The sequence below is a fragment of the Carettochelys insculpta genome, chromosome 1, assembly GCF_033958435.1.
Source record: "Carettochelys insculpta isolate YL-2023 chromosome 1, ASM3395843v1, whole genome shotgun sequence".
In the NCBI taxonomy this organism is placed as follows: domain Eukaryota; kingdom Metazoa; phylum Chordata; order Testudines; family Carettochelyidae; genus Carettochelys; species Carettochelys insculpta.
In genome coordinates, this window is record NC_134137.1 from 289,139,438 (window position 1) to 289,164,040 (window position 24,603).

At 47.4% G+C, this 24,603-nt stretch overlaps 1 protein-coding gene across 9 annotated transcripts in view; it reads left to right on the plus strand.

Moving 5' to 3' along the window:
* Window positions 1–24,603, plus strand: part of ANKS1B (ankyrin repeat and sterile alpha motif domain containing 1B) — a 908,578-nt gene that overhangs the window by 233,326 nt on the left and 650,649 nt on the right. For 6 of the 9 annotated variants that reach the window (XM_075011325.1, XM_075011335.1, XM_075011344.1 and 3 more), the window contains exon 8: window positions 3,932–4,111. In XM_075011325.1, the coding sequence (XP_074867426.1) occupies window positions 3,932–4,111 (180 nt within the window). Of the gene's footprint in view, window positions 1–3,931; window positions 4,129–24,603 lie in introns of all 9 variants that reach the window. The other 3 variants (XM_075011354.1, XM_075011389.1, XM_075011319.1) reach the window with 2 other exon arrangements.

Consider the following 24,603-nt stretch of genomic DNA (forward strand, 5'->3'; position numbering starts at 1 on the left):
CCAGCGAGGGAGATTCCACAACCTCCCTTGGCAACTTATTCCAGTACTTGACCACCCTGACAGTTAGGAACTTTTTCCTAATGTCCAACCTAAACTTCCCTTGCTGCAGCTTAAGTCCATTGCCTCTTGTTCTCTCCTCAGAGGCCAAGAAGAACAAGTTTTCTCCCTCCTCCTTATGACACCCTTTAAGATATCTGAAAACTGCTATCATGTCCCCCCTCAATCTTTTTTCCAAGCTAAACAAGCCCAATTCTTTCAGCCTTTCTTCATAAGTCATGTTCTCCAGACCTTTTATCATTCTAGTTGCTCTTCTCTGGACCTTCTCTAATTTCTCCACATCTTTCTTGAATTGGGGTGCCCAGAACTGGACACAATATTCCAGCTGAGGCCTAACCAGCACAGAGTAGAGCGGAAGAATGATTTCTCGTGTCTTGTTCACAACACACCTGCTAATGCATCCCAGAATCACGTTTGCTTTTTTTGCAACAGCATCACACTGTTGACTCATATTTAACTTGTGATCTACTAGAACCCCTAGATCCCTTTCTGCTGTACTCCTTCCTAGACAGTCTTTTCCCATTCTGTATGTGTGAAACAGATTATTCCTTCCTAAGTGCAGCACCTTACATTTATCTTTATTAAACTTCATCCTGTTTACTTCAGACCATTTCTCCAATTTATGTAGATCATTCTGAATTATGACCCTATCCTCCAAGGTAGTTGCAACCCCTCCCAGCTTGGTATCATCTGCAAACTTAATAAGCATACTTTCTATGCCAATATCCAAATCATTAATGAAGATATTGAACAGAACTGGTCCCAAAACAGACCCCTGCGGAACCCCACTTGTTATGCTTTTCCAGCAGGATTGAGCACCATTAACAACTACTCTCTGGGTACGATTAGCCAGCCAGTTATGCACCCACCTAATTGCAGCCCCATTTAAGTTGGACTTACCTAGTTTGTCGATAAGAATATTATGCGAGACCGTATCAAATGCTTTACTAAAGTCTAGGTATACCACATCCACTGCTTCTCCCTTATCTACGAGACTCGCTATCGTGTCAAAAAAAGCTATCAGGTTGGTTTGACATGATTTGTTTTTTACAAAACCATGCTGGCTGTTCCCTATCACTTTACTACCTTCCAAGTGCTTGCAGATGACTTCCTTAACTACCTGCTCCATTACCTTTCCTGGCACAGAAGTTAAGCTGACTGGCCTGTAGTTTCCTGGGTTGTTCTTATTCCCCTTTTTGTAGATGAGCACTATATTTGCCCTCTTCCAGTCTTCTGGAATCTCTCCTGTCTCCCATGACTTTCCAAAAATGAGAGCTAACGGCTCAGCTACCTCTTCTATCAGCTCCTTGAGGATTCTAGGATGCATTTCATCAGGCCCTGGTGACTTACAGACATCTAATTTTTCCAAATGGTTTTTAACTTGTTCTTTTTTTTGTTTCAAAAACTAACTCTACCCCTTTTCCACCAGCATTCACTATGTCAGGCATTCCTTCAGACTTCTCTGTGAAGACCGAAACAAAGAAGTCATTAAGCATCTCTGCCATTTCCAAGCTCCCCGTTACTGTTTCTCCCTCCTCACTGAGCAATGGCCCTGCCCTGTCCTTGGTCTTCCTCTTGTTTCTAATATATTTGTAAAAGGCCTTATTGTTACCCTTTATGCCTGTAGCTAGTTGGAGCTCATTTTGTGCCTTAGCCTTTCTAATTTTACTCTTGCATTCCTGTGTTATTTGCCTATGTTCATTCTTTGTAATTTGTCCTAGTTTCCATTTTTATAGGATTCCTTTTTTAGTTTGAGATCATGCAGGATCTCCTTGTTAAGCCAAGGCGGTCTTTGCCCATATTTACTATCTTTCCTACATAGGGGAATAGCTTGTTTTTGGGCCCTTAATAATGTCTCTTTGAAAAACTGCCAGCTCTCCTCAGTTGTTTTTCCCCTCAGTTTTTCCTCCCATGGGATCTTACCTACCAGCTCTCTGAGTTTACCAAAATCTGCCTTCCTGAAATCCATCATCTCTATTATGCTATTTTCCCTCCTACCAGCCCTTAGAATTGTGAATTCTATGATTTCATGATCACTTTCACCCAAGCAGCCTCCCACATTCAAATTCTCGACCAAGTCCTCCTTATTTGTAGATGGGGAATAGGGGCTAGTTCGAAATAAGCTATAGTGCCTCTAAGAGCTCTATTCCAAAATAGCTGTATTGTGTTTGGACACTCTATTTTGATATAGCTGAGTTCTATCTCCTTAGGCATTTTGGCTGTTTCTACACAGGCCACTTTCTTTGAAAGTGGCATGGTAATACATGGCCTGAAATATGCTAATGAGGCGTGGATGCAAATTCCAAACTCCAAAACGCCGTGTAGAAGCGCGGCCCTGGGGGGGCTTCCAGAAGGAAGTCCTTCTTCCAGAGGCCCCTTCTTCCCAAATTTGGGAAGCCCCTTCCGGAAGCCCCCCCCGGGGCCGCGCTTCTACACGGCGTTTTGGAGTCTGGAAGAACGGTCTTCCGGACTCCAAATCACATGACCATATGCTAATGAGGCGTGGGGAATTTGAATCCACTCCTCATTAGCATATTTCAGCCCATGTTTTACCATGCCACTTTCAAAGAAAGTGGCCTGTGTAGAAATGGCCTTTGTGTGTAGCACAATTATTTTGAAATAAACTACTCCAGAATAGCTCTTCTGGAATAGCTTATTCTGACATAATGCTGTTGTGTAGACATAGCCTGAGGGAGCAGAATGGAGCGGTCCTTGTACTAGCTGGAGCAGAGGGGGTGCTTGCCCATGGCAGGGAGGGAGGGTGTCCTAAACTGGAATGTTTTTGAATCACCACACAGCACATACTAAAAAAGCAAATGGAGGTCACCTTGAGCTGCTCAGGGCCCCAAGAAATTGCTTCATTCACTTATGCATATTGCTGGCTATGAGCCGGAGTACAATGGAGTGAAGGGCCTTCTGTTAGAAGAAAGCCTTGTGTACTTGGGCAAGTGAGGGGGACTTCTACATGGCTCCTTAACGTGGTTACTTACAATTTGGTCCTTCTTCTTGAAGGCAATGGTTTTGTACATATAGCAAAAAAGACATTTGTTTAGGACTAGATTCTGATACTGTTACTCATGCTAAATTGCACTTTACTCCACAAGAGGTTCTACTAATTTAAATGGACTACTTTGGGAAAAAAGTGTTACTCTGTGTAAGAGTATTAGAATCTGGCTGGCCCTAATTAATTCACTGTCTCCATTGTCTCATGACCGGTGAACCTTGCATCACTAAAAGCAAGCATTAACAAAGGAATAACATCTTCAAAGTGAAGAATTTAATAACTGGGCCATTAATCTTGCAATACCTTGAAACTCACTAAACTTGGATTTTTGGTAGACTGCTGTAGGGATCAGATTCTAGTATTTGTTTTTCACTGAAAACATCTCGCTGCAAGTCCCAGAGAGGTTGATCCCAGGGACAGACAGCTGGAGTCTTATAGAACCTAGCCAACATTTAATTGCCCACAGAAATAAAGAGATAATCAAATCAAAGTATTTTGAGTGTTATAGCATGTTCCTCATTCTAGAAATGAATGGCATTCTTCCTTGTCTGCAGTTTTTCAGGCTTAGAGGGCAGAGGGAAAATGGAATCATGTCAAATGCCCCGTCCAGAGTGGCACACAGTTTATTGGAGAGAGCTGAGGATGTAGAAAGCCAGTTAATGCTCCTCTTGGAGTGATGACAACATTACACTATCCTTTATTTGGGATTATGTGTAAGCGTCAAATGTAGACTATAAGGCATGCAATGTAACGAATAGTTTTAACATTATATCTACCCCAAGACTCAAAAGTTTTGCAGTACTTATCACCAGTAAAAATCCCCTGATAAAATTCTGATTATTCTGACTAATTATATCTATTTTTTAAAAGGTGAAGCTGTGACTGGAGAGTTATCAAAGCTCTTAGATGAAATCAAACTATGCCAAGAAAATGAATATTCTTTTGAAGAACTGTGTCACACAATATCAAACCACTATCTGGACAATTTTAATAAAATATCAGAAGAAGAATTTATGAGTAATGGAATCCAAACTAAACTTAATATAGTAAGTAAGATGGGATGTCAAGTGAATGTTTTCAATTGTATTATTGTACATTCAATAATTAAAGAAAGGAAGTAATATAGAGAAGACTGATATAAGAAATCTAAGAATCTGTAAAAGTACACAGTGTATGTCTCTCACAAAGGTAGGACTACATTATGAACCCCATGCTTACATTGGTGAGGAGTTATACAGACAATTACTTAAGCTGCACCGTTTTGATGAGAAACTTTTCATGAATGTAGTAGAATATTTATAATCTAGCTCATAAGACGCATCCTACAATTAGTTAAAACAGAACTCGGAGCTTCCTTTTGAAAAAAATATCGTAGACGTCACTGGAACTATTCAAATTTTCAACTATTAGATGGAGCACCAAGTGCTCACAGGACCATGCGCAAAATGCTCAAACCTTGAAAATGCTAAGCCTCTTCAACATGCTATACAGGATCAGAAATGTATGGGCATGGAAAGGGATTAATTAATAAAGGTTTTCAGAATTAATTTCTTATTATGCATTAAAAACGTTGCTTCTTTTAAACCTGATTCCGCTACAATTATTTATGTTGAATTGTACCCACCTTATTCCATAAGCAAAATCAGTGGGACTACTCATGGAATAAGGTGGATGAACTGGGCTATTTGTATTCTTAAAGGACACAGAGCCAGGTTCCACCTCCAGATAATGCAGTTCTAAAAGAATATAATAACATCTTCTGTGTTATTGTCCCTGTTATAGTACAGGGTCTCAGGGCCACTTTTACAAATCTCACCTAGTGAGATTTACAAAAATGACAAAGCATCTCAGGCATCTAATTTCCTCACTGAAGTCAATGTGAGTTAGGTGTCTACTATCCTGTTTCTCCACATCATTCATGATTGTATAGATCTCTATCACATTTCCCATTAGTTATCTCTTTTGGAAAATGAACAATCCCAGTCTTCGTAATCTCTCCTCATCTGGAAGTTGTTGCATACCCATAATCAATGTTGTTGCCCTTCTCTGTATTTTTCCAATTCTAATATATTTTCTTTGAGAAGGGCAACCAGAATTGCACACAATATTCAAGGTGAGGGCACAGCATAGATTTATATAGTGGCAATATGATATTTTCTGTCCTATTATTGATCACATTCCTATGGTTCCTAACATTCTTAGCTCTTTTTAACTGTTGCTGCACATTGAGCAGATGTTTCCAGGAAACCGTTCACAGTTACTCCAGTATCTTTTTCTTGACAGGTAACAGCTAATTTAGACCCCATAATTTTTTTATGCATAGTTGAAATTACATTTTACAGTGTTAATTATTTTGGATTTATCAACTTTTTTACCTACCGTTTTGTTGCTTTGTTGCTGTTTTGTGAGTTCCCTTTGTAACTCTTTGCTCTCCCGTTTGTACATAACTATTTTGGGTAATTTAGCATTGTTTGCAAATGTTGCCATCTCACTACAGTAAACTCTTTCGTATCCAGCAGCCTCAGGATTGGGAGGTTGCCAGATATTCAAATATTCTGGAAAATAGAGAGGTTTACCTAACAATGAATAACGCTGAAGAAAAACAAGATTAGATTTTTAGAAGCAAGCAAAAATGTGTGAAGAGTACTTTATTTACCAGCAACAGTGGCATTGTACACTGTAAACTTATACTGTATTTGCTGTATCTATTTGTATTTACTTTCACTAAACTGTACGTCTGGAAAACGTAACTAAAATTTACTTATGGTTAAATTTTCAGTTATTTGAGAGCTGGATGATAGAATGTCAGATATGAAAGCGTTTACTGTATTAGCCCTCTTTTCTAGATCATTTGTGAATATGTTGAACAGCACAGGTCCCAGTACTGATCCTTGGGGTACCCTGCTATTAACCTCTCTCCAGTGTGGAAACCAGAAACTTATTTGTACCTGTGGTGTCCTATTTTATAATTAATTACTGATCCATGAGAAGACCCTCTTATCCAATGACTGCTTACTTTGCTTAAGAGCTTTTGTCACTGGACGCTGTCAAAGGCTTTCTGAATGTCCGCATACATTATATCAACTGAACCATCCTTGTGCACATGCTTGATGACTTTCTCAAGGAGTTTTAATAATTAGTGAGGCTTCCCTTTACAGAAGCAATATTAATTCTCCTCCCACAAATTATGTTCACCCATGTATCTGATAATTCTGTTCTTTATTATAGTTTCACTAAATTTGCCTGATGCTTAAGTAGGCTTACTTACCTGTAATTGCTACATAATTTTAATTCATAAGCAGTATTTCCTGAAAGCTGCATGCTTGCACAGCCATCCAGGAGATTCAAATGCTGCCCAGCTGATTAGCAGAGTGACCACAGTTGCATATATTTCAGTGCATATAACAACATTTATTGCACACATGGATGGAAAAAAATTAGAGGGAACATGCTCATAAGCTGTCCCCAGGCCACTCCATCCACTCAGTCTCTCCCAGGCTGCCAGTCGGTCTGGACACACTTTGTCACCAGCGTTCATAGATTCATGGATTCCAAGGCCACCTAGTCTGACCTCCTGTATAACACAGGCCAGAGAACTTCCCAAAAATAAGTCCTAGAGCAGATCTTCTATCAAATCATCCAATCTTGATTTAATATTTGTCAGTATTTGAAACTCCACTGTGGTAAACTGTTCCAATAGTTAATTACTTTTCCCATTAAAAAAGTATGCTTTATTTCTTGCTGAATTTGTCTAAATTCAACTTCCAGGCACTGGATCATGTTAAACATCTGTTAGATTGAAGTGCCCATTATTAAATATTTGTTCCCCATGTACATACTTGTAGACTGTAGCTTAACCCTTTGTTAAGCTAAATTGACTGGGCTTTTTGAGACTGTGGCCATGTCTAGATGGGCAGCTTCTGTTGACAGAACAGCCCTTTTGTTGACAAACCTGACCAAACATCTACACGGCTAAAGTGTTCTGTTGAGAGTTTGTTGAAAAAACTCAACTGTTCAGTTGGCAGCATTATCCCTGTTGCCGATCAGGAACAGCACCTCTGCTGACAGTGTTTTGTTGACAGAGTTCCTGTGTAGACACTTCTGTCCACAGAGAGGGCTTCCGGTTCCTTGGGCAGGCCTGTTTGCAGAGCTTCCAGTCAGCTGTTCTGTTGAGAGAGGGCAGGGCAATGTGGCTACCCTTTATTGACAGAGTGGATTGCTCTTTCGATCTGCTTTTATGTGTGGACGCAATCTGTCAAAAGATGTACTGCTGAGGTTTCTCTGTCAACAGTGACGTCTGTCGACAGAGGCTGCCTGTGTAGACATAGCCTGTGAGTATAAGATAAGTGTTCTAATATTCTAATCATCCTCGTGACTCTGTTCTGAACCCTCTTCATATCCCCAAAGTCTTTTTTAGTCACCCAGTTTGAGGATGTAATCCATCATCCTGAAAGTATGGCATACATTCTTTGTTCCTAGATTCATACGTTTAACTATATTAAAATGTATATTGTTTGTTTGCTTCCAGTTTATGAAGTGATCCAGATCACTCTGAATCAGTGACCTGTTCTCTATATTATTTACCACTCACCCAATTTTTGTGTGAGCTGCAAACTGGATCAGTAGATTTTATGTTGTCTTCCAAGGAATTGATTAAAACGTCATATAGCATGGGATGCCACTAGAAACACCTCCCCTTAGTGATTATACCCTGTTTACAACTACATTTTGAGACATATCAATTAATCAGTTTTAAATCTTTATAATGCATGTAATGTCAATTTTATATCATTCTAGCTTTTTAAACAAAATGTCATGCTGTATGAAGTCAAATGTCTTAGTGAAGTCTATGTGTATGTCACTACTGTAACCTTTATGAACCAAATTTCAATTTTCATTGAAAGATATCAGTTTAGTTATACATGTTAACTCCCCAGTTATCACCCATTTTTCTGAATAAATTCTCTCTCTCAGCTGATTTGGCTCATAATTGTTTTCAGCTTTGTGAAATTGGCCTCTTAAAGAATCTGTAACTAAGTCTTGTGAGCTCTGGGCCCCTTTGAAGAGCTGTGGCAGTGATGTAACAGAGGGCCAGAAATGGGGATAGGGCAGTGGAGAGGTCTGAGTGTCACGAAGACTGACTGTCCTAGACCCTGCCCTTGGTCTCACCTCTCCTGATGGCACAGAGCTGGGGCCTCCTCTCTCCTTGCCCTGGGGCCCACAGTGGCTGTTGGTCCCACTGCTTTGAGTTCATGATTTTGCACCCTTAATTTTCTTTTAATGCAGTGTTTTGGATTTAATATTAGATAAAGTCAATATTAAAATAACAGATTTGTTAATCTAAACTAATTTACCACAAAAATAGTAGTTGGTGGACTACTTGAGCTTTATGGGAAATCCTGAGTGTGTGATGCTGTTCAATGTCCTATGTGGCTCAAGGGAAGAGGAATATGCTGAGCTGTCCCATTGCTAGCAAAGCATACTCCCTTCTCTTTATATTGTTAGGGGTAAAGTCACAGCTATAATTCCTCCACACCACTTTCTGCCCATTTGATTACACTTAGGCATTGCAGCTTTGTTAAATATATTCCCCCTCTCCCCGCACTCAACTGCACATAGACTGTCCATCTAAATAAGCCCTAGATGACTCTGCAAGTGAGCTGGAAGGGCTTTAGACTTCCTTAGGGTAGGTCTATACAACAAAGTTATTTCAAAATAACAGCTGTTATTTCAAAATAACTCACCTAGCATCTGCACAATGTAACCCCTATTTGAAATAATTTCAAAAAAGCGGTTTGTTTATTTCAAAACTGGTAAACCTCATTCTATGAGGACTAGCACCTATTTCGAAATAGCTATTTCAAAACAGGTGCTGTAGGTGCTGTTAAGACAGAGAATAGAGCTATATTGTGGTCCAATGGCTGTATTTCAAAATAGGCTCTACAGCTATGTCTACACATGCCCCTCCCTTTCAGAAGGGGCACGTATATGATGCGAGTCAAAATGCTAATGAGGTGCTGGTATGACTATTCAGTGACTTATTTGCATAAAGGCAGCCACCCAGAGCATCAAAAGTGCTGCTTTCAAATTGCAAACTAGCCACGTGGACAGGGTTCCTTTGAAAGGAAAGCTTGATTTTGGGAAGAAGAGTGCTTTCGAAATCGGGGTTTCCTTTTGAAGGAACCCTGTCTACATGGCTATTCTACATTTCGAAAGCAGCCCTTTCGATGCTCCGGGTGGCCGGCTTTATGCAAATGAGGTGATGAATATTCACATCAGCACCTCATTAGCATTTTTGACCTGCTTCATTTACATGCTACTTCTGAAAGGGAGCAGTAGCATAGACACGGCCTATGTGTGTAGATGCTGTATTTTGAAATAGCTAACTGCTATTTCAAAATGCATTTTTTGTGTGTAGCAGCTATATTACAAAATAAGATCTTCTGGAATAGCTCTGCTGGAATAGATTATTTCAAAATAAGGCTGCTGTGTAGAAATACCCTTACTGCCCTCTGATGGTACCTAAGCCCATGTCACAACTTTCAGATAAGTGTTTGCATCAGAAGTATTTGCTTAAAGAATAATTGAGATTGACTAAGCAACAAGGAATGAAAGGAACCCTGGATCCTGATAAAGATTTGAAATTGTATAATGGAAATTTTAGAAGAAAAAATCCTTTTCTTTAGAAACAATATAATTTTTAAAATCTTTAGTTTCCAATAGATGGCAGCCTGACTCAGTACTTTAAAGAACAAATGCAGCCATCTTATATAAGAATTTTTCAACTTATAATTTTTTTCATTACTGTGCCAGTTTTAAACAGAATTTACTGGACAAATTGCTTTAGAAATAAAAAAAAGTCTTTATTTCTTTTAAGGAGAAACTACTGATTTAGCAAAAATTGATAGCATAGATACATACAAAACAAGATAAAAATCTTCTGTATGGTAACTTATAGCTCAGTAAGTCAATGCTAAAGTTGTCTAAATGAATCCAAGGGAAGCTAAGGATGTCTACTTACATTCCAGGGAGCCAGGAAGAAGGTATGTGATGAGAAACCTAATACAGGGAGGTAAACACAGCTGTGCATCCACACAACACTTTCTTACACTTTTTCCATCCCCTCTGTATGTTTATTGCTTCAGCTCAGATGCCACTTTCGTTTAACACTAATTTATATCTTATACCAGTACCACTTTCTGTATGGGCTTGATATTGTTGTACACATTTTAAAGCTCCAGAGTCAAAACAGAAATGTGTAGTATTTATTATACTGGAATTGTTTAGCTTTGCTTATGTGCAAGCAAGACCAGAGAAAAAATAATGAGGAAAGGACATACGATGCAATTATGTTCAACCTAAAAATAAGGAGCTAATTTTGTCCAAGCCAAAAATAAGTCAAATGTACACTGTAACTACATGTGTACTTTTTGTTTGATATGGGTAACTGATTAAATCTGCTGAATTGTGGAGCAGAAATGTAGTATTAAGGAAATTGCCACATCTCCCACACATGTATGCACAAGATTCTCATGCTGCATGCAGTCCTTTAATTCTTTTCTTTCACAAATGTGATATCATACTCTAATCATAGTATTTTAATCTGTTTATTTTTCAAGACAAGGAATTGTATAATAAAAATAAATAGTTTAAAGTGTAAAGTTTAAATATATGCAGAGAAGAAAAACTAGTATAAAACATGTAACTATTCATTTCTCACTCTCACTTCCACTACTAGTCTTATCTACTGTAGTTAGTTTCCTAATGATAGCTCCAATAGCTGGGCAGGAAAGCAAGAGGAATTTGGGGACAAGGGCTTGGTTTTGCAGGATTTTTACTGCCTCACATCCATGGTTTGAGCATGCTCTGTACCTCTTTTCTCATACAGCTCTGAAATTGTAATTTACTACTGAACTACATCACTCTTTCTTAGTCCAATTTATCAATTTCTTGTTAAAAGACTGCCTTTTGTTTGGTCTGATGGGCAAATGGGGATCTAATATGGAACTACCTTTATCATTTTTATTTGTTGTGTAATCTAAATCTCTATAGATGAAAACTAATTAATTTGCTGTGCTGCATAGTTCTGCCATATACTGCTATTGAGATAGTCAGCTCCAATCTGTTTTTAATTCTTTCACATCAATGTAGCCATCTGAAAAGTGTGGTCAGAGCACACACACAAATTAGAATTTAAATTACTGAAGGGGCAGGTTGGATCAGGAGAACAAAGCAGAAGTAGACAAGGGCGTAGTGTGTGTTGTAAATTACTCAATAATGTGTATACTTTTCGTGGTTTTATGCAATGTGAAATTCCATATATACAACAATGAACAACTTTATATTGTAGCTGATAGAATTATTCATAATCGCCTTAACTATAAAGGCTGTTCGTATATCTTGTACCATCATTCAAACTTGGTTCTGGCTGTTTGTAGTTTTTCTGAGGTCCGGATGACAGATGTTGCCAGATCAGAGAGTCTTGGATTTAAGAGGTTGAACCTGTACTAGCAATATCCTCCTCTTTCCCTATGTCTCGCTAATAATTCCTGTTCCTCTTCATATTTATACTTTTCAAATATTAGCAGACTATTAAGTGACTGTCAGTAATTTAAGCTCTTAGTTCTACTTATATTATGCATTACACACGCACACACATTAAGCCTTTAGTTCTCTTTATGTTCTTTCTGTAGCTAACCAGGCCATGGAAAATCAGGCCTAGTAGTTGAAACAAAAATTTGGCCTATTAGTTAAAGATGTTCACGGTGTGCACACGGTCTAAGAACAAACGAAGGATTAGTACTGGAGGAACAAAAGCCAAATGCCAGATTTGGAGTGTAAACCGCAGTCATACCCCAGAGGCAGAGCTGGGTATCAAAGCCAAAAATTAGTGGGGATTGGAACCAGGGTTGGAACAAATCCAGAGCTGGGACTAGAAGCATATTGAAGCAGGAGCTGTAACAAAGCAGAAGCAGGCAAAGTCATAGTACATGTTGAGCAGTCACTGAACTGCTTGGAGGGTCGGGATCATAAGTATAGTTCTTCTTCGAGTGTCCCCGTGGGTGCTCCACAATAGGTGTCGGGCTCGCCCGGCGCCACAGATCAGAAATCTTCCAGCAGTTTCTCCTGGATCGCGCATGCGCCGGCGCGTGCCGCTCCCCTGCGCGTCCCCGGCCACGTGCGCGATCCGGTCCCCGCCAGTTCCTTCTCAACCGCCATCGGCTGCAGACGGAATCCGCTCAGGCTACGGCCAGAGTCAGATTAGATAGTGTTTTCTACGTGTAAATTGTTGTTTTTTTCTGGTAAAAAAAAAAAAGAGGACAAAGAGAATATCAAAAATATATATATATATGTAATACAATGAGAGAGAGGAGCGGAGAAGAGGAGTGGACGTAAGGCCAGTAGGCCGCCCGCTGCCCCACAGGCCGGTGACTGCGATTCGGGTAAACAGGCACGGACTAAGTGCTAAGTACCCTATTAACAGTAAAAGACTCACTGCGATGGCCTCTTCAGGTTTTAAAAAGTGTGAGTCCTGCCGTGAAGCTATGCCGGCCTCTGATGGGCATAGTGAATGTATCCGATGCCTGGGGGAATCACATGTTACCCAGAAGTGTTCTCACTGTGCTAAGCTCACAGCCAGGGCCAGGAAAGATGGAGAAATGCATCTTAAAATGCTCTTGTTTGACAAGGCCCTCCAGCCGGACTTGCCGGAGACGCCTCACCCAGAAGGGCCCTCTGGGTTACACAAGAGGAAGGCAGCTTCTCTGATTCCCTCGGTGCAGAAACGGAGGAAACTCTAACCAGCTCGATCCTTGCCGGCGGTTTCAGCGAGCGGGACGGGCAGAACACACAGCCCCCAGCCGCATACTCAGGCAAGCGGCAGCGCGGCAGCGCACATGGCAGAGGCTGAGCCTCCGGTTACACAACAGCCGGCACGTGCAGTGCCTGGAGTGTCAGCCAGGCAAGCGCCGGAACCGGCGGCACCGCCACAGGCGGCACCGACCCCCGCGGCACCAACAGTGCAGGGCCGCCAGGCACGGAGCCTGCAGGCACCTGAGGAAGTTACCTGCGCGGCACCGCAGCTGAGCGTGCCAAGCGTGGCGCCGACAGAGGGGCTGAGATCCCCGGCGCGGGAGGGGGCGGTGCCAGCCCCACAAGGGAGGGGCAAGGCAAAATCAAAGGCCCGGCACCGCAGCCCTTCTCCGGACAGGGCTGCGCTGCTACTGGCAACAAGCCCTCCCCCTGTGCTACACACGCCACCCAGAAGGCCTGGACCTCTACCGGCCTATCCAGAACCTCCTTCTCCGTTCCTCCAACCAATGTCACCATGGCTCGGGCCACCTTCACCTTTTCTGGGAATGATCCCCTGGAGTACAATCACAAGCCAGTTTCACCGCTATCTGTGTCGTCGCGGAGGTCTCGCTCTCCCAGACATCGGGGGTACACACCCCGGGAGTGGTCTAGGTCTCCATCCCCGGACCCTTGCCCGTGCTGCCATGGTCATTCTTATCATGCTGGACACAGACACCCCAGGCCTATGGCCAGGGGCAGGTCCCCCTTGGCCATTCAATACCCCTGTGGACATTCCCGATCGGGGATGGAAACACAGTTATCTCAGGGGGAGTTAATTTTAGAACCCCGAGACTTTCCTTCACAATCCTCCAGCGAGCAAGTGTATCATCTGCTGCAGAAGCCTGAGAGTTCGAGGGAGGTTTACCCTAGTGGTTCCTCCTCATCCTCCCCAGATGAGGCCATGGCCCCCGGGGATGTCGCTCCCCCAGATGACCTTCAACAGTTTCAGGAGCTGTTTAAAAGGGTGGCTTTCACGCAAGGCATTCAAACAGCAGAAGTGCAGGAGAAACATCACAAACTCCTGAAAAATTTGAGACCCCCAGCTTCATCCAACATTGCTATTCCGCTGGACGAAGCCATTATGGAGTCAGCCACTACCATATGGCAGACTCCGGCCTCCGTTCCGCCTATGAACAGGAGAGTGGCCAAGAAGTACTTCGTCCCAGCAAAGGGCATGGAGTTCCTCTTCAGTCACCCACAACCAAACTCGTTGGTAGTCGAATCGTCCCAGCAGAGGTCAAAGACTTATCAGTACAAATCAGGGGGATCGGATAAGGATGCCAAGAAGCTTGAGCTGTTTGGCAGGAAGGTATATTTCTCTTGTACCCTGCTATTGAGAATGGCGAATTATGCGGCACACCTAGTGAACCATAATTTTGATAATTACTCCAGGCTTACTTCTCTCATGGATTCACTTCCAGAAGATAAGAAGCCGGTGTTAAAGGCAATTGTGCAAGAGGGCTACACAGCATCGCGGACGGGAGTCCAGATTGCCCTGGATGTGGCAGATACGGCGGCACGCTCAATGGCTACAGCAGTGGTCATGCATAGAGAATCCTGGCTCCAGACATCGGGTATCCCGAGGGACCTACAGGCGAAGATCGTGGATCTTCCCTTTGACACGCAAAAGTTGTTTGCAGACTCAACCGACTTGGTCCTCCACTCCAGTAAGGACTCGAGAGCTACACTTAGAACCTTGCGTATTTATACTCCTCCATATAGGAATTAAAAATATTATCCTCAGCAAAGACGCTACTCGTACCAACCACAGCGTGCTCAGTATCAACGGGGCTACGACCAAGGGCGCCATCAACAGCAGCAACAGTACAGAACTCCCAGGCGATGTTCTCAGCAAAGCCATACACCCTCAGGACAGGCCCAAAGGCAACAAGTTTGACGGGCATGTCGAGGGCTGCACTATCACTACCATCGCTCAATGCCACTCTCATCTCATGTTCCATCATCGCCTCAGACCGTTTCACCCCCAATGGCAAAAGATCACCACAGACAAATGGGTGCTGGAGATCATAGCCACGGGTTACGCGATCCCCTTCCAGTCGCTCCCACCGACGAAGCCTCCCTCCAGGCCTCACCTCCGGGATGCTGCCCATGAGGTGAGGCTCAAGCAGGAGGTGGACCACCTTATGTTCATAGGGGTGGTGGAAAGAGTGCCAGAACAATTCCAGGGGAAAGGTTTTTATTCACGCTACTTCCTCACAGAGAAGAAAACAGGAGGCTGGAGGCCCATCTTAGATCTTCAGGGCCTCAACCGCTACTTGCGCAAGCAACGTTTTCGGATGATTACAGTCGCCTCCATACTCACGGCACTGGACGATGGAGATTGGTTTGCAGCCCTCGACTTACAAGATGCTTACTTTCATATAACTATCCACCCAGCACACAGACGCTTCCTCCGCTTCACGGTCGGCAAGGAGCACTTCCAGTACAGGGTTCTTCCGTTCGGCCTCTCCTCGGCCCCCAGAGTCTTTACCAAAACCCTGGCAGTGGTGTCAGCCTACCTGCACAGACGGGGGTGTTTATTTTCCCATACCTGGACGACTGCCTGCTGAAAGGGGCCTTGAAGGCAGAGGTCCTACGCATGATACGCGTCACAGCAGACACGTTTTCTTCGCTGGGCCTAGTCATCAACCTCGTGAAGTCAAAGACCAATCCCACACAAGACATAGAGTTCATAGGGGCACGTATAAACTCTATCACAGCAAGGGTGTACCTACCCGACACCCGCTTCCGCGCCATCAGTTCGCTGGTGCAGGTCATCACATACACCCCCACGGTGCCGGTCTTAACATGCTTACAGCTGCTAGGCCACATGGCGGCAGCAACGTTTGTGGTACAGAACGCCAGATTGCACATGCGAAGCCTGTAGCATTGGCTGGCGAGCGTCTACAAACCGGCATCCCACACTGTCCACAGGGTGGTGTTGCCCACGACAGAGGTGCGCAGATCCCTGGCGTGGTGGGAAAACCCCAAGAACCTGCTAGCAGGGGTGCCCTTTCACCAACCACAAATTTCTATCTTTCTTACTACCAATGCCTCCCACATAGGATGGGGAGCACACATCGGCGACAAGGTGATGCAAGGGCTATGTCCCCCGCGGAACAGGCACTGCACATAAACATACTGGAGCTCAGAGCAGTGTTCAACGCCTGCAAACATTTTCGAGACCACATACAAGGCAAAGTAGTTGGGATCGATACCGACAATACCTCCACTATGTTTTACATAAATTGACAAGGAGGAGCCCGATCCCGTGCCCTATGTGCGGAAGCAGTCCGACTGTGGAACTGGTGCATCGCCAACAATATAACGTTGAAAGCCTCGTACTTGCCAGGCGCTCACAATGTGAAAGCAGATCAGCTGAGCAGGCGCTTCGCGCTCGCGCACGAATGGCAGATCTGCTCCGATCTGCTACGGCCCATTTTTCATACATGGGGGTTTCCCCAGATCGATCTGTTTGCCACCCAGCACAAGAAGAAGTGTCCCCAGTACTGCTCCAGGGCAGGACTGGGACGGGGGTCCCTGGGGGACACATTCATGATTTCATGGAGGGGCCCCCTACTTTACGCGTTCCCCCCCACAGCGCTCATCCACAAGGTCTTGCAGAAAGCCAGAAGGGAGAGAGCCCGCATGATATTCGTAGTCCCAACGTGGGATTGGCAGCAATGGTTTCCCTTGCTTCTACGCATGTCGGACCGCCCACCGCTCCCTCTACCAGTGGCGCCGGACCTACTCACGCAGGCTCAGGGGTCCATAGTGCACCCGCACCCTCAGGGTCTGCACCTACAAGCATGGCTAATCCATGGCTCAGCTCCTTAGAGAGCACATGTACGGAGGGAGTACAAGTAGTCCTGGAATGTAGCCGAAGGACCTCCACCAGGAAGACTTACAAGCAGAAGTGGACTCGATTCACAGCCTGGTGTTCTGCCAAGCAGTTTGCTCCCCTTGACGTTCCTATACCAATAATATTGAATACTTATTGGACCTTAAGAGGGGCAGGCTTTCTTTATCCTCGCTAAAAGTCCACCTCGCCGCTATATCAGCCTTTCGGCATACAGAGGAAGGGCCCACGGTATTCGCCCATCCTATTGTTACCAGGTTCTTGAAGGGGCTGGTAAACCTGTACCCCCCTCGGAAACCGCTTCCACCATCGTGGAACTTGGACTTGGTGCTCAGCATGCTAACGGGTCCACCTTTTGAACCATTGGCCACAGTTCCCCTACGTCTCCTTACAATAAAAACAACCTTCCTCCTTGCAATTACATGAGCTCGCAGGGTGAGTGAGCTCACAGCAGTGATGGCAACGCCGTCCTGCACAGTATTCTCAAAGGAGGCGGTAACCTTAAGGCTGCACCCAGCCTTTGTTCCAAAAGTTTCTTCAGAGTTCCATCTTAACGAACCAATAGTTTTACCCTCGTTTTACCCAAAGCCTCACAGCTCCAGCAAGGAGGCACGCCTGCATCTCCTGGATGTGAGGAGGGCGTTGGCCTTCTACATAGACAGAACTAAGTCCTTCCGGAAAACGGACAGGCTTCTAGTGTCTCTCGCTCCCAGGTCAAAAGGGGAAGGCCTCTCTTCACAGAGAATTTCCAAGCACATTGTGTCCTGTATAAAAATGTGCTACGAGCTTCAAAAGACTCCTTTGCTGGCCCCGCCTAGGGCTCACTCCACCAGGGCGGTGGCGGCGTCAACAGCTTTCTTCAAGGGCATCGCGTTGAAAGACATCTGTAGAGCGGCGACCTGGTCATCCTACGACACCTTCACTAAGCATTATGCCCTACATTGGGTATTCCAAGAGGATACCCATCTGTTGACAGTAGTCCTCTCGGGGGCAAGCTGCACATAAACCGATTACCCACCTCCTTACTTGGGTTGCTGCTGGGTAGTCACCTATTGTGGAGCACCCACGGGGACACTCAAAGAAGAAAGAGAAGTTACTCACCGTAGTAATGGTGGTTCTTCGAGATGTGTCCCCGTGGGTGCTCCACCACCCGCCCATCCTCCCCGCTTCGGATCTCTGTCTAGTGTTTTTCAGGAGCATTCAAGGCGGTTGGTCAAGGAACTGGCGGGGACCGGATCGCGCACGTGGCTGGGGACGCGCAGGGGAGTGGTGTGTGCTGGCGCATGCGCGATCCAGGAGAAACTGCTGGAAGATTTCCTATCTGCGGTGCCAGGCGAGCCCGACACCTATTGTGGAGCACCCACGGGGACACATCTCGAAGAACCACCGTTACTACGGTGAGTAACTTCTCTTTGCTAAACCAGCAGCCAACTGGAGGCTATGACTGCTCCATTTGTTCCAAGGCAGTGCATCTTGGCAAAATTAGTTAGCGAGCATGTCAGCAGCTGGTTTGCCCCGGTGCTCTCTTCTTAAATCAGTTCAGTCTCTTTATATTTTTCATATTCTTTTTTAAACTCATTTTACTTAACAGTAACAGGGAGGTAGCTGTGTTAGTTTGTTTCCTGACAAAACAAAACAGCAGTCATTTAGCACTTTAAAGACTAACAGATGATTTATTAGGTGATAAGCTTTTGTGGAAGAGACCCACTTCATCAGTTCTCCTTCAGATCTGAAGAAGTGCATCTGTTCCATGAAAGTTCATCACCTAATAAATCAGCTTGTTAGTCTTTAAAGTGCTAAATGACTGCTGTTTTGTTTTACTTAACAGTATTTTCTTCTTCACGTGCTCCTGTGGGTGCTCCTCCTTTAGTTGCATCAGTGCCGCTTTGCGCACTGGCTGTAGGTTTGTAGGTAGCAATGTCCCCCGCCTCAGCTGTCTGCATGCTCAGGGAACAGGCACGAGACACCTTTAGCACTTATTGCACATGTGTGGGCAGCCAGCTCCTCAGTTCTTCCCTGATCACTGTCAGCTTTGGTGGCAACAGTAGTCCTTCATCTCAGTCACCTAAAAAACAAACAGATAAATCAAAAGAATAACTTACTTTCAAGGAAGAACTAAATACAAGGAAAAGAAGACAACAGAGAAAAGCCATGGACATGGTTTCTCCCAAGTGGCTCCAGCTGCTTCTAATGGCTTGGCTTCATAGTGCAGCCACTCCAGTCAATTTCACTTATGCCCAACTCACTGGGTTTTAAAAGTTCTCCGCTATTGGCTTCAGTTTCAGTTGCAGACGGACTCTCTCTCTCTCTCTCTGCATAAGGTGGTTGGGTCAGCACCACAATACAGGAGGCTGTCTACATGGGCAAAGTGTGCAAAAGTGCTTAACGTGGCTACAGGCACTTCTTTGTTCCCGACACTGACAACGCAGGGAGCCCAGATACCAATGCCAGCTCCACCATTTATACTGCAATGCACCACTGCAGGAGAAGTGCCTGCCACCTCTGTACTGTGCACCCCTCTGCTTAGCGAGGGCTTTTCACACAGCACAGGGCTTTCACATTCATCTACTTGAATCAGGTGATGACATATATCTTCAGAGAACTGGGAGAAAATTGTCATCAAAGCCAGCAACAGTAGTGAGTGCCACCACCCATGCGATACGGGGATCCGTGAGTGGCTTTTTGTCACCAGCCCCTTCCCCAGCCATTACCTCAACCTCTACAGATGCACAGACCTTGACCCCTCAGGATTCAGTCACTGGACAAGTTGGAGTTTTCAGAGGTCGAGGACTATGCTGCTTATGCTAGAGGAGATGATTGCTTGAATTCTCCATTTCCATTACAATTCTCTCCCTCATCATCCTCCACAGGCTAGACAATACCACCACCCACTCCCTTCTCAGGTGATGACCCCAAGACTTTTCAAGACTTATTCAACAGGGGCTCAAACAGGATTGAGATGCCCATCTTGACCCCAAGGGATATACATCACAAGCTCTCTAATATCTTATACTCATCCACTTAGAACAGAGTGGCAATACCAATTAATGAAGCCCTCCTGGATCCCACCAGGCTTCTGTGGAAGACCCCAGCCTCCATTCCACCCATGTCAAAGAGGCTGGATGGAAAGTACTATGTGGCCTCACAGTGTGCTGAATTCCTCTTCTCCCATCCACCCTCTAACTCACTAGCTACGTCTACACGTGTATGCTACATCGAAATTTTATTTCGATGTAGCGACATCAAAATAAGCTATTTCGATGAATAGCGTCTATACGTCCTCCAGGGCTGGTGCCGTCGACGTTCAACTTCAACGTTGGGCAGCACCACATCGAAGTAGGCGCTGCAGGGGAGCATCTACACACCAAAGTGGCCCACATCGAAATAAGGGTGCCAGGAACAGCTGCAGACAGGGTCACAGGGCGGACTAGCACTTCCGGAGCAACAGCTAGCCGTGCCCTTAAAGGGCCCCTCCCAGACACACTCAGCCTGCACAGCGCGCGGTCTGCAGAGCCACAGGCATGCACACCCGTCGCAGCAGTATGGACCCCCAGCAGCAGCAGCAGCAGCCAGAGGTCCACACAGCCGCCCCTGCAGGAGCAGTGCTTGCCCTGCTCAATGCTATGCAGGAGGCAGCTGATCACCTTTTAGTCACAGAAGAAGAGGAGCTGCCCCCAGGGGAGGAGGAAGCAGCCCCAGACCCTGCTGTCCTCCGCCCCACCCTCCCCGCTGCACACGCCGCTGGCTGTGGAGCTACCCCAAAACACCGACTGGTGGCAGTGGCTGGTGCTTGGCGAGTGGGACAACAACTGCTGGCTCCAGAACTTTTTCATGAGCAGGCAAACATTCCTGGAGCTCTGCCAGTGGCTCACCCCCGCACTGAGGCACCAGGACACCTTCATGCGGCGTACCCTCAGCGTCGAGAAACGGGTCGGCATCACTGTCTGGAAGCTGGCCACTCCAGACAGCTACTGATCCGTGGGGCACCAGTTTGGCATGGGCAAGACCACTGTTGGGGCTGTCCTCATGGAGGTAAGAGGACCCACGGGGGGGAGCCCTGGGGGTGGAGGGAGCCCTGAGGGGGAAGGCCAGACACACCCTGCACACCCCTCACTGGTGCTCTCCCATGTCCTTCCCCTGCAGGTCGTCCACGCCATCAATGCCCTGCTCCTCCACAGGCTCGTGCGGCTTGGGGACCCAGATGCCGCCATCGTGGGGTTTGCCAGCCTGGGCTTCCCAAATTGCTTTGGGGCTCTGGATGGGACCCATATCCCCATCCGTGCTCCGGAGCACAGCAGAGGATACTTCCTGAACAGGAAGGGCTACCATTCTGTGGTCCTCCAGGCCTTGGTGGACAGCTGGGGCCGCTTCCTGGACATTTATGTTGGCTGGCCTGGCAGCACCCACAACACCCGGGTGTTCAGGAATTCGGGCCTGTGCCGCCGGCTGGAGGCGGGGACCTATATCCCCCTGTGGGAGATCCCTGTGGGGGACACCACCATGCCCCTCTGCGTCGTCGCAGATGCAGCGTACCCCCTCTGGCCCTGGCTCATGCACCCTTACATGGGCCATCTGTCAGCCAGCCAGGAGCGCTTCAACACGTGCCTGAACCATGCACCCCAGGTGGTTAAGTGCAATTTTGGCCACCTCAAAGGGCGCTGGAGGTGTCTCCTCACCCGCCTTGATGCAGGCCCCACCAACATTCCCCAGACTGTGGGCGCATGCAGCGCACTCCACAACCTGGTCGAGAGCAAGGGGGAGGCATTCTTTCGGGGCTGGGCTGTGGAGGCTGGCAGGGCTGACATGCAGCCACCCGCTGCCCCCAGTCGCCAGGTGGACCCTGAGGGGATCCGGGTCCAGGAGGCCCATTTCGACCAGGCTGCGGGGTAAATGCTGGCAGGCCCCCCACTACACCCCCCACATCCTCCACAACACTCCCTGCCCCCACGTCCACACCACAGAGCACCCAAGAGCACACCTCCCCCACTGTTCTTGCAAATAAAAATAGACCTGTTGTTTTTGAAACCCAAACAAAACAGTGGTTTCTCTTATATTAAAATACTAACTATATATATATATATATATATATATATATATATATATCTACAGTGAGAACAAAAGGGGGGAACTATTTACATGGGGGGCAGGTACCATAAAAGAACAGGGGTCTAACACAAACTATATACACAAATATTATATGATGGGGGATATGTACAAAGTGGGGGGGCACATCCTGGGCCCCGCACCCCCTACTGTCCGGCGCCTGGGGTTGGCGGGCGTGACCCTTGCCTCGGCCTCAGCCCTGGCCGAGGCTGGCTGGGGGCCGGGCGAACCAGCAGGTATGGCCAGCAGGTGTCAGCAGGCCCCAGGTCCCCCTCGGCGGAAGGCTCCAGGGTGGCAGACGGCAGTGGGATGGCGGTCGGAACAGTGGTCAGAGCAGCGGGTGGAGCAGTGGGCAGGGCGGGCAGGGCGGGCAGAGCAGCGGGCGGCATGGCATAGGGGGCCAGGTAGTCTGCTATGCGCTCAAAAGTGTGCATAAAGGCCCCCCATGCCTCCTGGCACCAGGCCAGTGCTCGCTCCTGCAATTCCAGCCGCTGCTCGTCCACCCGCAGGCACCACTCTGACACCTCCAGCTGCCACCGGAGGGTCGCGAGCAGCTGGGGGTCCGTCGCCATCCTCGGATGGTGGTGGCTCCGCTGTCGGCCCCGCCCTGGGGCTGGTTGGTGCTCCACCGAGGGGCTGGCCTGCAGCGATGGCCCCGGTGGGCTCTCTGGGACCACTGACACCTCGCTGGCGCTCTCTGGGCCCTCCGATGGTGCAGCTGCGGAACACAGTGGGGGAGGAAGAGTGGAGACAGCCGTTATTGTGGCCCCCGAGCCGTGGCCCTTGTCCCCCCACCCCTCTGCTGCTGGTTCCCCATCCCCATCCCTGGGAGATGCTGCTGCTGCTGCTGCTGATGGGTGTCCCACCCCTGCCCCCGCCGGGGGACCCTAGGTTCCACTCCCCCCATCCCCAGGGATGGGGCATGGCACTATCCTGCTGAGGGGACAGGGGCTGATGCACTCTTCTGAGGGACATGCCACTGCTGTCCTTGGGGCCATGGTCATCTGGGCATGTGGAGAGCCCTGGTCATGTCTCTTGTCGCCGCCCCTCAACCCCAGGGGTGTGCACTGGGGGGGGTACATACCTGACGGTCCGCTCCCACGGTCGGGGGACACCCTCAAGGCGGACGCCCTGCTGGAGCTCCGGGACGGCAGGACGATCCACAGCCCCCTGTCGCTGGAGTAGGATTCCCCCTCCTCCTCCTCCGGTGTCCCAGGGGTGGGTTCCTGGGGGGGGCCCTGGGGTGCGGGGCTTGCCTCCAGGGCGGACTCCGCCTCCGGGGCCTGCTGGGGCTCGTCGGCCGAGGTGTCGAGAGTGGCCGGCAGGGAGGAGGTGTACTGGGGGCCCAGTATGGACCTGAGCTCCCTGTAAAAGGGGCAAGTGGCGGGGGCAGCCCCAGATCGGCTGGCCGCATCCCGGGCCCGGGCGTAACCCTGCCGCAGCTCCTTAACCTTACTCCTGACATGGTCAGGAGCGCGGGCAGGGTGACCCCAGGCGGCCAGGCCCTCAGCCAGCCGAGCGAATGCATCCACGTTCCGCCTCTTGCTCCCCATTACCTGGAGCACCTCCTCCTCGCTCCAGAGCCCCAGCAGGTCCCAGATCTCGGCCTTCATCCAGGAGGGGCCCCGCTGCCTTTTCCCAGGCTGGTTGCCAGGCTGGGAGCCCTGGCTCCTCTTGGGGGGGTGCCCTGGGGGCGCTTGGGGGACTGGTGGGCGGCCATCGCAGCAGGGGGATGTCTTGGGGTTGCAGGGAGGCGTGCAGGCTAGCCGCGTGTTACTGCTGCTGCCTGCACGTGCTCTCAGCTTCCTGCACAGGAAGGCAGGGGGTGGGGAGCTTTAAGGGGCCGCTGCACACGGCAACCATAGAGCTCAGGGGCTGGAGAGAGCATCTCTAAACCCCTCAGCTGATGGCCGCCATGGTGGACCCCGCTCTTTCGATGTTGCAGGACGCGGATCGGCTACATGTGCCCTACTTCGACGTTCAACGTCGAAGTAGGGCGCTATTCCCATCCCCTGATGGGGATAGCGACTTCGATGTCTCGCCACCTTACGTCGATGTCAACTTCAAAATAGCGCTCACCCCGTGTAGACGTGGCGGGCACTATTTCGAAGTTGGCACGGCTACTTCGAAGTAGCCGGCACGTGTAGACGTGGCTACTGATAGTAGGGCCGTACATCAGAGGGGTAGACAGCAGAATGGCAGATGACCACAAGAGATGAAGAGAGGAAAATGCTGGATATCATGGAGGGAAATAGTCGTAATCATCGGCCACCCTACCATTTTGCACTGCCAATTATGGGGCATCGCTTGCAAAATACACACACCATGCTGTTGACCGAAGTCACACCTTCATTGAAACAATTCCAATAGATAAATAAATAAATACAAAGGCCTCATGAGAGAGGGCTGCCTCCTTTCACAGACAGTTGTACCATCAGCTTTGGATTCAGCAGACGCTGCTGCTAGGTCCCTAGCATCTCCAGTGGTCTTGTGGTACACATCGTGCCTACAGTTGTCTGGTTTTCCCAGATAGGTCCAAACCGCCATCAAGGACCTTCCCTTCAAAATGTCTCAACTCTTCACAGAAAATACTGACAAGATGCTTCACTCCTTCAAAGATTCACAGGTCGCCTTACCTACTCTGGGCATCCAAATGGTGGCTGCAAAATGTAAATAAAACAGACTATTTACACAGGCTCCACCCCATCAGTCATTTTAAACATTTGGT